Source organism: Juglans regia, chromosome 10, assembly GCF_001411555.2.
Source record: "Juglans regia cultivar Chandler chromosome 10, Walnut 2.0, whole genome shotgun sequence".
NCBI classification, from domain to species: Eukaryota; Viridiplantae; Streptophyta; class Magnoliopsida; order Fagales; family Juglandaceae; genus Juglans; species Juglans regia.
Window position 1 is genome coordinate 35,857,236 of NC_049910.1, and position 13,127 is coordinate 35,870,362.

Genomic DNA, 13,127 nt, shown 5'->3' on the forward strand with positions numbered 1-13,127 from the left:
AAAAACCAAGACAAAAAATATAAAGCATTCAGATGAGGTGGAGTCTTTGACTCTTTTATTTATTTGTTCTTTGATTAGACTGTTGAACACGAAGTTTTGAATATCTCGTTTTGGATAAGTTATTAGGAGGAAATATTTTAATATCGATATCGTTTTGATATAGTTTATATATTATAAATTAATCATATATATATAAATTATATTTTAAAATAACATTAATATAAGTCTTAAAAAGTTAAAGCACATATTTATAAAACTCAATAATACTTTTAAGTTCTTAATCTAACTATTGAAAAAAAAATTACTCACCTTCATCACAAAAAGGGAAGCAGTGATTTGATTTTCAGTCCTTGATAAAAGGGGATTAAAAAAATTTAAGAAAATAGTTTTCAGATGTAAGAATTTGAGAGAAAATTATGAAAAAATTAGAATTTTTACGTTAATTATATAAAAATAATAATTTTGGACGGTACACCGAAAACTGGTCGATATTGACCGGAACACACCATACAGCCAGTATCTGACCCGGTATGAAATACATATATTTTCTGTACCAATTCATATTTCGGTATAGTAAATACTGGTCATACCAGCTAGTACAATACGAAATTTATAACATTGGTTGAACAAGATTAAAAAGTAATAATATTTTTCCTTATTCTACATTTGGCACTGTCAATCATACGTACTATGTGACATATTTTAAGTTAATTGAAATAATTACTTGAAATATGTCATGAGAATTCCTTAAGACCAGCCGGGCTGTTTATAGTCAAATAATAGCCTGCTAATCACATACCAACACCTAAGACTTCTACCAAAATTATGTTGGACCAGCACTACATTAGAAATAGGCCCTCTCTTCGCGATTTTAGACTTCAGAAAACCCTTGCACCCCTGCAATATCTTCTTCCCGATTTCTCCAATCTAATTTCTACCCCACGAATCGCACACGAAGCCCTTTTCCTTGGCTTCTCAACCCCGTTGCACCCATTCAAAGCTCAACCCGAAGTCCTTTCCGTCGCCTCTCAACCCCGTCACACCCCTTCGAAGCTCAACCAGAAGCCCTTTTCATCGCCTCTCAGCCCGGTCGCACCCCCTTGAAGCTCAACCCGAAGCCCTTTCTGGTATTTCATTTCTTGTTTTCTTGACAAATTGATTGTGGCTGTAAGAAATGAAATTGCTTGTTTGTGGTTGTATAAAAAATATGAAAATTCCTTGTGGGCAACTGGTTGCGTCGCTTCAACATTGGACTAAGATTGGGGCAATGCAAATGAGACGGTTTGGTGGGTCAATGAGGGGCGGTGCAAATGAGAAGGAGTAGAGGGGCAATGAGGAAGAGAAGGGTGTGATTTGAGGGGGTGTTTCTGAGTTACGTTTTTGTTGGCGTCGGTCTGAGATGATTGAGTCGACGTCGACGTCGGTGTCGGACTAAGATGCTTGTGTCAGCGTCGGACTGAGGGCAGAGAAGGCAGAGGACAGTGCTGAGGAAGCGAAGGCAAAGGATGGTGTTGAGGAAACGAAGGCATGGCACGTACGAGGTGATTGTCAGTGGTGGGGTGTATTTCTCTTAGAGTGTTTTATCCTACGTGGCTTGAGATGAATGGAGGGCTGTTTTTTGGGAAAAACCAGCCCAACAGCTGTGAAGCGGCTCTCATATGTCATATTAATATAGAAAAATGTCAACTATATTTAAAAAAAGCTTTTCAAAAAAAAAAATGTACTTCTCCAGGTGTCAACTATTAAGATGCTAAAAATTATGAAGTTTTGAACTTTAAAATAAAATTGACAAAATGAGTCTTATATGTAAAACTGTAAGTAAAATTGTAAGTAAATATAACATTATTTTATTCCATATTTAAACTAGCGTGATGTGGGAAGCACATATATTGATTTGGTAAACATTTTTTTTTTTTTGGCAATTTTGGATAAAAAATGAGTAAGATTATATTGGGTGTAATAAATACTAATTAAGTAATTTGAAATGAGTATTAAAAAAAAATTAAAGGAAGGAAATGTTCTTATCTTCATTAACATCAATCATATTATAGCTAAAAAAAAAAAAAACCCTTTACAGTTCCTGTTTGGAATCTTTGGATTCCTAGATTGAGCATTGATCAATGGAAAATTAATAGATTCGGTATTGGAGTATCCAATTTATTCAAAGTTTCTACACTGGTGGAGTCTTCTCAATGTGCTTAGAGTTGATATTGTATTTGATCAATTCCAAATTGCTTATATATTGGCCCACTGTCAAAGCAAACCTAAAGTTGAACTATAATTAATTAAAGGAACATTGGAAGATATATAATGCTACTTCCATAATACTTAAGTGCAAAATATGGTAATTGTTCATCATATTACAGTGTATCAATTTCACTTACTAGACTTTATCCCCAACAGTAATAATAATAAGAAGCCATTCAAATGTTAAAGACTCAGGAGATGTTTGGGAATAAGAAGAGATGAGAAATTTGTGAATAGTAGTGAAATTATTTGAATTATGATATTTTATTGAGTTTTGGAAAAGAAGAGAGAAAAATTGAATAAAAATATTATAAATATACAATATTATTAGAACATAATTTTTTTAATATTATTTTTGTTTTAAGATTTAAAAAAGTTGAATCGTTTTTTTTGTTTTGTTTGAAAACTTGATAAAGTTGTAATGATTAGGTAATAATTAGATAAAAAAATTGAAGATTTAAAATTGAAAATATTTGTGTTTGAGTGATGTTTGGGAAGAAAATAAAATAATACAAGATGAAATTGGATGAGATGAAACCTATTCCCAAACAACCCCTTAAGTAGGATCATATTTATTATAATTTAGAATTTTAGATGTCAACAGAAAATAAAATAAAATAGAATAAGAAGAAAATGTATGAAATATGAGTACAGAAAACGTATTGGGCTTAAAGTTGGAGTGGATTTAAGCCCAACCCGATTTATCATGTGGAGGATCCGTATTGCATTTAATTACTTCACAATAAAAGGATTAAACATAAAATAAAACGTGGTCGTTTTGATGCAAATATAAGAAACAAAGGAGCAAAACCGCTTCGAATATTGTCTTCGCTTCGAATTTTCTCTCTCCGTAGGACCATATCCTTCTCTAAATTTCTAGGGTTTCTGATTTCAGATTCCGAATTCCTGAAACCGAAGAGCGAGCTTGGGGTTTTAGGATCGATCAAACATGGCGACCGCTTCAGGTACTTTTTCTTTTCATTTCCGCTATTTCTCTTTTCATCACGAAAATCTAGTTTGCCCTATTTTCCTTTTTCGTACTATGATTTTGAAAATCTTCTGGGATCACCTGGAGTTTCCGTTTCTTAATTCTTATATTGATATATATGAACCTTTTGTTGCGTCTCTGAGTTGGGATTTGGCCGTTTTGCTAGATTGGTTCCCAAGGTAACTCTTTTAGGGATTCCTTTAGTTGTTTATTGTTGGTGGGGGAAATTTAATTGTAGTGGTGCTTGGGGAAAAAGGTAGTTGTCTTCTCTGGCAAATGTATTTTGGTCTAGTCACCAGTTCTGTGAAGTGTTGTCCTTCCTCTTCCTTGACCGATAAACATTTTTATTCATCCAATGATTATTTTTGTGGTATGTTGGGGCTTGCAGTTGCTTTCAAGTCTAGGGAGGACCATCGTAAGCAAATTGAATTGGAAGAGGCGCGTAAAGCTGGGCTTGCACCAGCTGAGGTTGACGAGGATGGAAAAGAGATCAACCCTCACATTCCCCAGTATATGTCATCTGCACCTTGGTATCTCAACGCTGAGAGACCTGTAAGTACATTCCTTCTTGATTTATCATTTAGTTCCTTATATATATATCTGGAGAAATTGAAGCGTCATTATTATTATTATTTTGTTTTTTAGAGTTTAAAACATCAAAGGAAGTGGAAGTCAGATCCGAATTACACCAAGTCATGGTATGACAGAGGTGCCAAAATTTATCAGGCTGATAAGTACAGGAAGGGTGCATGTGAAAAGTGAGTGATCTCTCCCCTCTCCCTCTCCCTCAACCACCAAAAAAAAAAAAGAACAACACCATAGACTAGCAATACATTGCCTAGTTCCAGTTGGCTGTAATGCAATAAACTTTGGTTTTTGGCTCGAGTACCCGCTGCCCTTCTTGCCAACTACAAAGAAAGCCTAGGTTATTATTTATTTTCTCTATTGCATAGTCAGGATAATTATTGTGAAATGATTCTTGACAGCTGTGGATCCATGACACATGATGCAAAGGCATGTATGGAAAGACCCCGGAAAGTGGGAGCAAAGTGGACAAACAAACACATTGCACCTGATGAAAAAATAGAGACCTTTGAGCTTGACTATGATGGTAAACGGGACCGTTGGAATGGATACGATGCATCCACCTATGCCTATGTCATTGAGAGATATGAAGCAAGGGATGAAGCTCGAAGGAAATACCTGAAAGACCAACAGCTTAAGAAACTTGAGAAAAACAATAACCAAAATGGTGAGGCTGAGGTAAGCGATGAGGATGATGATGAAGATGATCTCAGGGTAGATGAAGCCAAGGTTGATGAGAGCAAGCAAATGGACTTTGCAAAGGTTGAAAAACGTGTACGCACAACGGGCGGTGGGAGTACTGGAACTGTGAGGTGAGTTCTCCCTCCTGTGGCCACCTATTTAATGCCATCCAACCGCAGGAAAAAAGTGTTTTCTTTTCAGAAAACATAAGTTCTTCCATGGTTGCCTTTGCTTTACAACTATGGGGTTGATATATTCGCCCTTATGGGTTGGAGGTTGTATGTATACTGAAGTATTTAGTTTGCAGGAACTTGCGTATTCGGGAGGACACAGCAAAATATCTTTTAAATCTTGATGTCAACTCTGCACACTATGATCCCAAAACACGGTCCATGCGTGAAGATCCTCTTCCAGATGCAGATCCAAATGAGAAGTTCTATGGGGTAAGCGACCTTGAAGATCAGATATTTTTTTTTTGCGATTTGCAAGGTTGTATTATGTATTAATCTCACTTATTTCTTTTCTTTTTTAACCTTTGTATGTTATAGGGAGATAACCAACATAGAAATAGTGGTGAAGCTTTGGAGTTCAAGCAGCTCAACATCCATGCTTGGGAAGCATTTGATAAGGGGCAAGACATTCACATGCAAGCAGCTCCATCTCAAGCTGAGTTGCTTTATAAGAATTATAAGGTCATTAAGGAGAAACTGAAGTCCCAAACAAAAGACACCATATTGGAGAAGTATGGAAATGCGGCTACTGAAGAAGACATTTCAATGGAGCTTCTACTAGGACAAAGTGAAAGAGAAGTTGAATATGATCGTGCTGGCAGGATCATAAAAGGGCAGGTATGGTTTATATCAATGGTTTACTCTTTTTTATCGTTAAGAGGCAACCCTTCAAAGCTGAGAAGTGGTAATGTTGTTGTGGTGGAAGAAAAATAGGACCATTTGGAAGAGCAGGAGTGGCTAAAACAGTATATGGAATTGATAAACGTTTCCAGACTTTATACTTCATATATGTTCTTCTTTTTGTTTTTTTTTGGGGGGGGCGTATGATTCATCTACATCTATCCCAATCCATGGTTATAACTCCTAATTTCGCAATTTCAACTGTTGATGAGCAAACGATGTTCGGTAAGAAGAGTTGGGGGGTATATGGTTATAATCTAATGTGTATTGTTATTAGATTCCCAGTAGCTAATATTGCTTCTTTGTGATGTTATATGGTTGTTTCCACTCAGACAAAATACATTGACTGGTGTATGTGTATCTTGGTACATGAATTTTTTTTTTTTTTTTTTGTAAGCATTAGACTGTAAAACTATTAATGCATAAACAATACCAAAGGAGGTCAATCTTTTATGTTTTACTTCCTGCATATGTTGTCTTGCCTCATTCTATTCACAGGAGAAAGCACTTCCGAGAAGCAAGTATGAAGAAGATGTTTTCATCAACAACCATACAAGTGTTTGGGGTTCATGGTGGATGGATCATCAGTGGGGTTACAAGTGCTGCAAGCAAACGATCCGAAACAGCTATTGCACTGGTGCTGCTGGAATAGAAGCTGCTGAGGCTGCAACAGATCTTATGAAGGCTAATATTGCTCGTAAGGAAGCTACTGAAGGTGCGTTCAGATCCAGTCATTTTTCTGGGTCCTATTTTTATGGAAATAGGAAGCTTATGTGTTGATAATAAATAAATAAAAAACATATTTACCAATAAAATAAATAAATAAGAAAGCATATATATTTAGTTTCTATAGTTTATTATTTCTGCTTATATGGCTTTAGTTTATATTTATTTAACTTGACTTTGTATTATGAAACATTACAACAGAGATACCTTCACCAGTGGAGGAGAAAAGGCTTGCTACTTGGGGAACTGAAGTCCCAGATGACTTGGTTTTGGATGAGAAGTTACTGGCTGAAGCACTTAAAAAGGTGATTGAAGGCCTGACCTTCGATAACTATTATTTTCATCTTGTCTTTTCATCTTGCTCTTATTATTCTTTACGGCTTTGCCACCAATGCTCAGGTGGTATGGGCCTTGGTGTTTATAACTTCTGCACTCAATGTACTTGTCAAAAAAAAAAAAAATTCTACACTCAATGCTACTTACACCTTAAAACATGAATTGTTTCTTTGAAGAAGTGGAAAATAAAAGATTAAGAGCAATCTAGCTCTAGAAAGGACAAGAACTGCCGGTGAATTTATATTTGAACTAGCCTAACCTTTAGTTATGTACTTTTAGATTTTTAGTTAAGAGCAATTTATTCGAAGTGTTCCCCATGTACATTATTGTTGACTAAACATTGTGTGGCTTGGACAGGAGGATGGAAGGAAGAGAGAAGAGAGAGATGAGAGAAAGCGCAAATACAATGTTAGATGGAATGATGAGGTAAGATCGTTCAACTTCCATGGTTGAACCAGCATCTGAATTGAATGCTGAACTTCGTGTTATAAACTGTTGCTAGATTGTATGCGTGGATTTCTCATAGATTTTGTCATAATTATTTCATCAATTGCAGGTGACAATTGAGGATATGGAGGCATACAGGATGAAGAAAGTTCATCATGATGATCCAATGAAGGACTTCTTACACTAGTTTTCAAACGTTCCATGATGGAGCTTCTTGCTACAAGCCATGAAGCTTTCTTTCTGCTGCAAGCTGGATTTACTCGAAGCTGCTTTATAATGCAGTTTTACTATAGCAAACTTCGTGCATCAAGTACACGTAACACATGGGATAGATCCTCCATCACTAATTTACACTGTTTTTTGGTTGTGTTCTTACTGTATGCTCCATTTAGTCGAGAGCACCAGACGGTCTATGAATGCTAAGAAGATTCGTTTATCTGACTGATGATCGTGTGTTACTCTTTCCACCCCTGTGGAGAATATTTGTAGCTGTAAGTGGGCATACTTCTATATATGTATATGTAAACTCAAAAATAAAAAACATGTTGAAAACATGTAACCAAACATGTTGAAAGCATTTCATATTGGCGTGCTGATAGTGATATATATGTATGTGTGTATGTATATACATATATATATATATATACACATGAAGTTACGTGCGAGGTGAATTCTAATTATTTACAGTTGCCATATTTTCTAATGAAACTTGTTGTCTCTTGGTTGTAAAGATATGTACCCCCACCAAGTAAAGAGTAAAAAGGGAGAATACGCACGTGATTACCGTATCCTCTACCGCTCCTTTGCAAAGAACACCTACCCTTTCTTAGGTGACATCTCTGTCACTACAAGGTTCAATGCCATTAATCTCTCGCTCTTTTCTACACGTATTTATACATCCTTTTGCGAATTTACTCTTTTGTTTTCTTTTTATTCTCCTCTCCTTTTTTCTCTTTTTCTTTTCTCAAATATAATTTTATATGTATTTCTACCATCGTACCGGCCCACTGATTCTCAGAAGAACCATGACAAATGTTTGGTATAAGTAAAGGCTCTTCTGCAACACCACCATGCACCACCACGTCTAAGATTCTCTCAATAACCGAGTTGCATGGCAGCTGCAACCGTGCAAGGTGGCGCAAATTAGTCTAATAAAAGGACACGATCTTCATGCAAAACCAACCAGCCAGCCTAGTGTAATTGCCACCCGGCTCACAACCTTTAACACTGACCTCCAAATCCTCCAAGCTATAAAATGATCTCTATGGCTCAACTCTTTTCACCATCTCTTCTCAATTTGCTGTGTGCTAGCTTTCATCCATGGCGGCCAAGATTGTTCTAGCACTAGTGCTCTCTCTGCTAGTTTATGCTTCTTCTGAGGAAACGAACCCCACTGCTTGCAAAGGATCATCTCAGCAATGCCGGCTCAAGAGACTGAGGACTCTGGAGCCAACCCGTGTAGTTGACTCGGAGGGTGGTCGTACTGAGCTGTGGGAGGAATCTGAGGATGAGTTCCAATGTGCTGGAGTTGCGGCGATAAGGCAGACTGTGCAACCTAATTCACTCATTTTGCCTAGCTACCAGCCGACCCCTTCGTTGGTTTACATTGAACAAGGTTACTAACCCTGAAAAAGAGCTCCAAATCTTATATGCATGGCATGTTTAATGTATAATTAGGGCCAAAAACATACTAATTTTCCGATTGATCTATCTAGGTATTATATTTTCTTGAATGTGCAAGCAGAGTATTAATTTCAATGTATGAAATGTTATATTGTCACGTGCAGGTGAAGGTTTGTTGGGGTTAACCTACCCAGGATGTGCAGAGACATATGAGTCAGAGACATCACAGGATTTATCAAGACGCAGGAGCAGCCAGATGGGACAGCTGCAAGGTGGAGGAGATCAGCAGAGATCAAGAAGAGCAGACCAGCACCAGAAGGTGAACCGGATTCGCCGGGGCGACATCGTGGCCATTCCTGCTGGTGTTGCCCACTGGTCCTACAATGATGGCAATGAAGAGCTCGTTGCCTTTGCTGTCATAGACCTAAGCAACCATGCTAACCAACTTGACCGCCGATTCAGGGTAACCCATTACTCCATATCACCATCTCATTTATCTCATCATGTATATATGTACCTTAGAAATCATGTATGCCTTGTATGTCTACTTGGATTTCTAGTCCATATTTCTTGCAGCTTTTTACTAACAGATGTGGTGACAAAAATATGGTATTCTAGTATTAGATACATTATAAAATTTCACCTTTTTATTATTGGAATTTGGATTTTGTTTACAATGATGAAACATGCTCTGGAATAAGATATATCCCGACCGTAGAATTTGGAAGACAGGATCATCTGTCATGTTTAACTCTCAAGTGCATCCTACAATGTTTAATTAGCATTTATTACACAATAAGTTCACTCGAATGACATAAAATGATACTGGGTTCGTTTCAAGCCGGCTTTGAGTTCGGCCAGAAATTTAGAGAATCTGAATCCATTTTTAAACAGCTAACCTTATTTTGGTCTCACAGTCATTCTTGCTCGCCGGCGGGGAACCAAGGGATGGGCAAAGCGGCCAAGGGGGTAGCCGTCAGGAAGAAAGGCAAGAACAACGCAGCCAAAGGAGTAGGCGTGAACAGAGAGGTAGCTTCCAGAACATATTCAGTGGATTCAGTGAGGAACTGCTGGCTGAAGCCTACAATATTCCGGACACTATCGCTAGGAGATTGCAGGAAGACGATAACCGGCGGGGCGTCATCGTCAAATGCCAAGACGAAATGCGCCGCATGATGAGACCTGACGAAGACGAACAAGAAGGGCAGAGACAGCTAGTTAACGGGTTGGAAGAAACTCTCTGTACTACAAGAATTAGACACAACCTGGACACCCAAACCGAATCCGACGTTTTCTCCAGGCAAGCCGGAAGAGTAAACATCGTGAACCAGCACAAGCTTCCAATCCTTCGATACCTTGACATGAGTGCAGAGAAAGGCCATCTTTTCCCGGTAATTCACATGGACTCTGAATCTTAAAATTAAGCTAAGAAAAAGATTTATATGATGATAAAACGTTAATCTAATACGTACTTCAATGTTGCAGAATGCATTGTACACACCGCACTGGTCCATGACAGACAATAGAGTTGTCTACGTGCTAAGGGGTGACGCCCGGGTTCAGATTGTGGACGACAACGGGGACAATGTGTTTGACGAGAGGGTTAAGCGTGGAGACGTGTATGTAATTCCTCAGTTCTATGCGACTACAGCCAGGGCCGGAAACAATGGCTTCGAATACGTGACGATCAAGACTTCCGGCCAGCCAATGAAGAGCCCCATGGCGGGCTACACCTCGGTCATAAGGGCCATGCCCATAGATGTCCTCACAAACTCATTCCAAATGTCCCCTAGAGAAGCCCAGAACTTGAAGCACAACAGGGGCCACCAGAGTTTCCTTCTATCCTCCAGCCGATCTTCTTAATTAAGGAGCTTGGGTTATGTAATTTTCTTATGTTTGTTTTAGTAATGCCACTAGTAGTCCTTAGGCCACTATTAAGAGCTAGCCCTTCTTGTAAGAATGGAGTGGAGAAGGCTGTTTAACATCTTGAGGAAACTTGAGTAGTATAAACTGAGTGTACAAATATGCATGAAGGCAGCCTTCAATAAAATGAATAAAATGTGGTCTTTTTTTTTCTCCTTTATTAACTTGTGTGGTTCTGTGCTGTGATTTCAGAATTTTTAATTTGTTTTTTCGCAACTGTTTTAGACTTTGGATCAATGACTGAGTATCCATGCAACGCAATCATTAACAGTATATAGGAAATTTTTGTACGCACTGCTTGATTTGATACAAGATCTCCAACATCACCAATGCTGGACTCCCAAAATATAGACAGACCAACACCATACATTAGACCCAAAAAAAAAAAGCTTGAAGGGTTCAGTTGCTTTGTCCATTAATCCACAAAACCAAACAAAGGCTTCTCAAAGCACAAAACACAGACAGAAACATGGGTTTAATAACACACTAGCTACAGGCCTCATTGGCAACAGAGAACCCTTGAGCTTGACGAGCTGCAGCCTCTTCCGACACCAATGCTTGTAAAACCAAAGTCTTAATCTCCCAAGCCGAGTAAGCAAAACCCTTTCTAGCATATGAATTGAGCAGCGATGCAGTCCCCTGCTTCAGCAACCTGTGGAAAGCGTTCTCCTCGTCTTTTCTCGCTGTTGCTTCCAACAGAGTCAGATCAGATCTGTAGCGTTCACTCGCCCTCCATCCGAAAACCTTAGACACTGTTGCTTCCTGTGGGACCATCCTCGGCCACGCCTCATTCCTGCTGCTCCAGTACCTGACATATATGGTCATCCACGCCAACACAGCCACCGGAGTCAGATCGGAGTCCACCCCGCCGAGATTTTTGACTCAGTAAAACTATATGCACCCCATTTTCTTTCATAAATAAAAATGTGTTTTTTTGTACTCAATGTTCTTGAACCAAACGACTCCGAGTTGTTACGTCGAACTCGGACCATTCCATCAGAGTCGTGTTTTCACGAAATCCCCTTCTGGGTTACCTTGAAAAAATGTCTTCTAAATATATTCTAAATATACATACGGAGGTATGTGAAAGTATCTATTCAAAAAATGCGTACAAATATGCATGGGTGTAAAGACTCGCTATCTACATGACAGATTGTTTTGGTTTGAGAGAGAGATCTTACAGGGGAGTGCATCTTCCTCTAGTTCTTGTGAAGAGAAACCCAGGCCATCCCTTCTGAGCTAGCCTTGTTGCTGTTGCCGCAGCTTCTGACGAAGCTGCAAAGCTAGAAACAAAGAGGAGAAGAAGAAGAGAAAGAATGCGCGGACTCGGTGGATAAAGGCTCCCCATTTTTCTCTACCTTCCCCACTGAATTAATGTGCTTTCATTTTCTATGCAGAACCTGCTATCCAGCATCTGGGCGTCTGAGATTATTGCTCGACTCGAATTCAAAGCGCTTGTCAGCGACAGCAGTGTCCCTTGGTAACTGGAGCTGTCCTCGTGCCGGTTCCGTTTTCCAAACAATTTTTATTTATTTTTTTATTTAATAATATTATATAAAATCATTAAATACATAAATATAATTCAATCACTTAAAAATAAAATAAAATTTATTATTAAAAAATTAATTTATTTTCATATACATCTTATATTTTTTTATTTTTTTAAAAATAATTATACAGTACTTGTATAATCATGATTATAAATATTATTTTTCTTATTTATTTATCTTGAAAGATGTTATTTACAATTTTTATTTATATTATAATAAATGCTGATGTGTTAATATTAATATATTAAAAATTTTAAATTTTGAAATTTAAAAAATAAATCTTGACCATAAAATTATAAATTCGAATCGCGTTACAAACCCAATTACTTTGTATCCCACTTTTTCAAACGGTTCTGTCGACTTCTATGGGGACCGAAACCCATTGGGAAACCGTAGAGAGATCAAGAGTCAAGTGGGACTTCTTTTGCAACATTCTCTCTCTCAAATTCAGGTAATTCAATTATACACATAAATAAAGTCTCACGGAAAATGTTATACAATAATAATTTGTATAAATTTTAAATAGATAAATTATACGTAATACTTTATAAAAAAAAATAGATTTTATTGTGTAAAAATATAAAAATATATATTCTTTATTGATGAGATCCACTATATAATAAAGAGATCGCACAAATTTTGTCTATTTTAAACTTGTATTTAAACATTAAGCTTACTATTTCTCCCATAATATATATTAGAGCAATGCTAGATACAGTTTTTAAATAAGGACTGCAATACAAGCCTAGGCTATTTTAATTTTAAAATTTTTTAAAATTATAAAATTATCCCTCCTAAAATGATGTTTTCTCTCATTTAATAATGTGTCTGCACATACAGTCCTCACTTGAAGACTGCAAATAGAATTTCTCTATATATATTATTATCATATGATTTATCTTTCTTTCTTTTTTTAAAAAGAGGACAGTACCCTAAGTTTATTGATAATCTTCATTTGTGACGGAAGAAAACCTTGATTACAAGCAGATACCTGGGGTTTATAGATAATCATAAAAGACCAAAACCCAAGCATCCAAAAAACCTAAAATAATGCAATAACAGACAACTATCCAAAGGTTACAACAACAAAGCACACCTTAGAAAACTAAA

The 13,127-nt window shown here is 37.2% G+C and overlaps 3 protein-coding genes across 3 annotated transcripts; 2 read left to right on the forward strand and 1 right to left on the reverse strand.

Moving 5' to 3' along the window:
* Positions 1 to 3,065: 3,065 nt before the first annotated feature.
* On the forward strand, positions 3,066 to 7,529 carry LOC108989301 (pre-mRNA-splicing factor SLU7-A). Its single transcript, XM_018962861.2, has 10 exons — positions 3,066 to 3,212; positions 3,624 to 3,787; positions 3,881 to 3,993; positions 4,222 to 4,632; positions 4,809 to 4,944; positions 5,050 to 5,349; positions 5,911 to 6,127; positions 6,340 to 6,443; positions 6,832 to 6,900; positions 7,031 to 7,529. Exons 1-10 carry the CDS (start codon positions 3,197 to 3,199, stop codon positions 7,106 to 7,108), a joined length of 1,608 nt encoding a protein of 535 aa, XP_018818406.1. The 5' UTR covers positions 3,066 to 3,196; the 3' UTR covers positions 7,109 to 7,529.
* Positions 7,530 to 8,176: 647 nt separating this feature from the next.
* LOC108989296 (11S globulin seed storage protein 2-like) lies at positions 8,177 to 10,627 on the forward strand. Its single transcript, XM_018962856.2, has 4 exons — positions 8,177 to 8,536; positions 8,709 to 9,007; positions 9,462 to 9,935; positions 10,030 to 10,627. The coding sequence occupies exons 1-4, from the start codon at positions 8,242 to 8,244 to the stop codon at positions 10,405 to 10,407; spliced, it is 1,446 nt and encodes a 481-aa protein (XP_018818401.1). The 5' UTR covers positions 8,177 to 8,241; the 3' UTR covers positions 10,408 to 10,627.
* Positions 10,628 to 10,714: 87 nt separating this feature from the next.
* Positions 10,715 to 11,922, reverse strand: LOC109018073. The gene is made up of 2 exons (XM_019000264.2): positions 11,649 to 11,922; positions 10,715 to 11,275 (listed from the first exon to the last, which is right to left on the reverse strand). Exons 1-2 carry the CDS (start codon positions 11,813 to 11,815, stop codon positions 10,954 to 10,956), a joined length of 489 nt encoding a protein of 162 aa, XP_018855809.1. The 5' UTR covers positions 11,816 to 11,922; the 3' UTR covers positions 10,715 to 10,953.
* Between the last annotated feature and the right edge of the window lie 1,205 nt (positions 11,923 to 13,127).

Coding starts and splice junctions, on each gene's coding strand:
- LOC109018073 (XM_019000264.2), bottom strand. CDS start 11,815: ATGGGGAGCCTTTATCCACCGAGTCCGCGCATTCTTTCTCTTCTTCTT. Junction 11,276..11,648: donor AGAGGAAGATGCACTCCCCT/GTAAGATCTCTC, acceptor CATATATGTCAG/GTACTGGAGCAGCAGGAATG.
- LOC108989296 (XM_018962856.2), top strand. CDS start 8,242: ATGGCGGCCAAGATTGTTCTAGCACTAGTGCTCTCTCTGCTAGTTTAT. Junction 8,537..8,708: donor GTTGGTTTACATTGAACAAG/GTTACTAACCCT, acceptor TGTCACGTGCAG/GTGAAGGTTTGTTGGGGTTA. Junction 9,008..9,461: donor AACTTGACCGCCGATTCAGG/GTAACCCATTAC, acceptor TTGGTCTCACAG/TCATTCTTGCTCGCCGGCGG.
- LOC108989301 (XM_018962861.2), top strand. Junction 3,994..4,221: donor AGGAAGGGTGCATGTGAAAA/GTGAGTGATCTC, acceptor GATTCTTGACAG/CTGTGGATCCATGACACATG. Junction 6,901..7,030: donor ATGTTAGATGGAATGATGAG/GTAAGATCGTTC, acceptor CATCAATTGCAG/GTGACAATTGAGGATATGGA.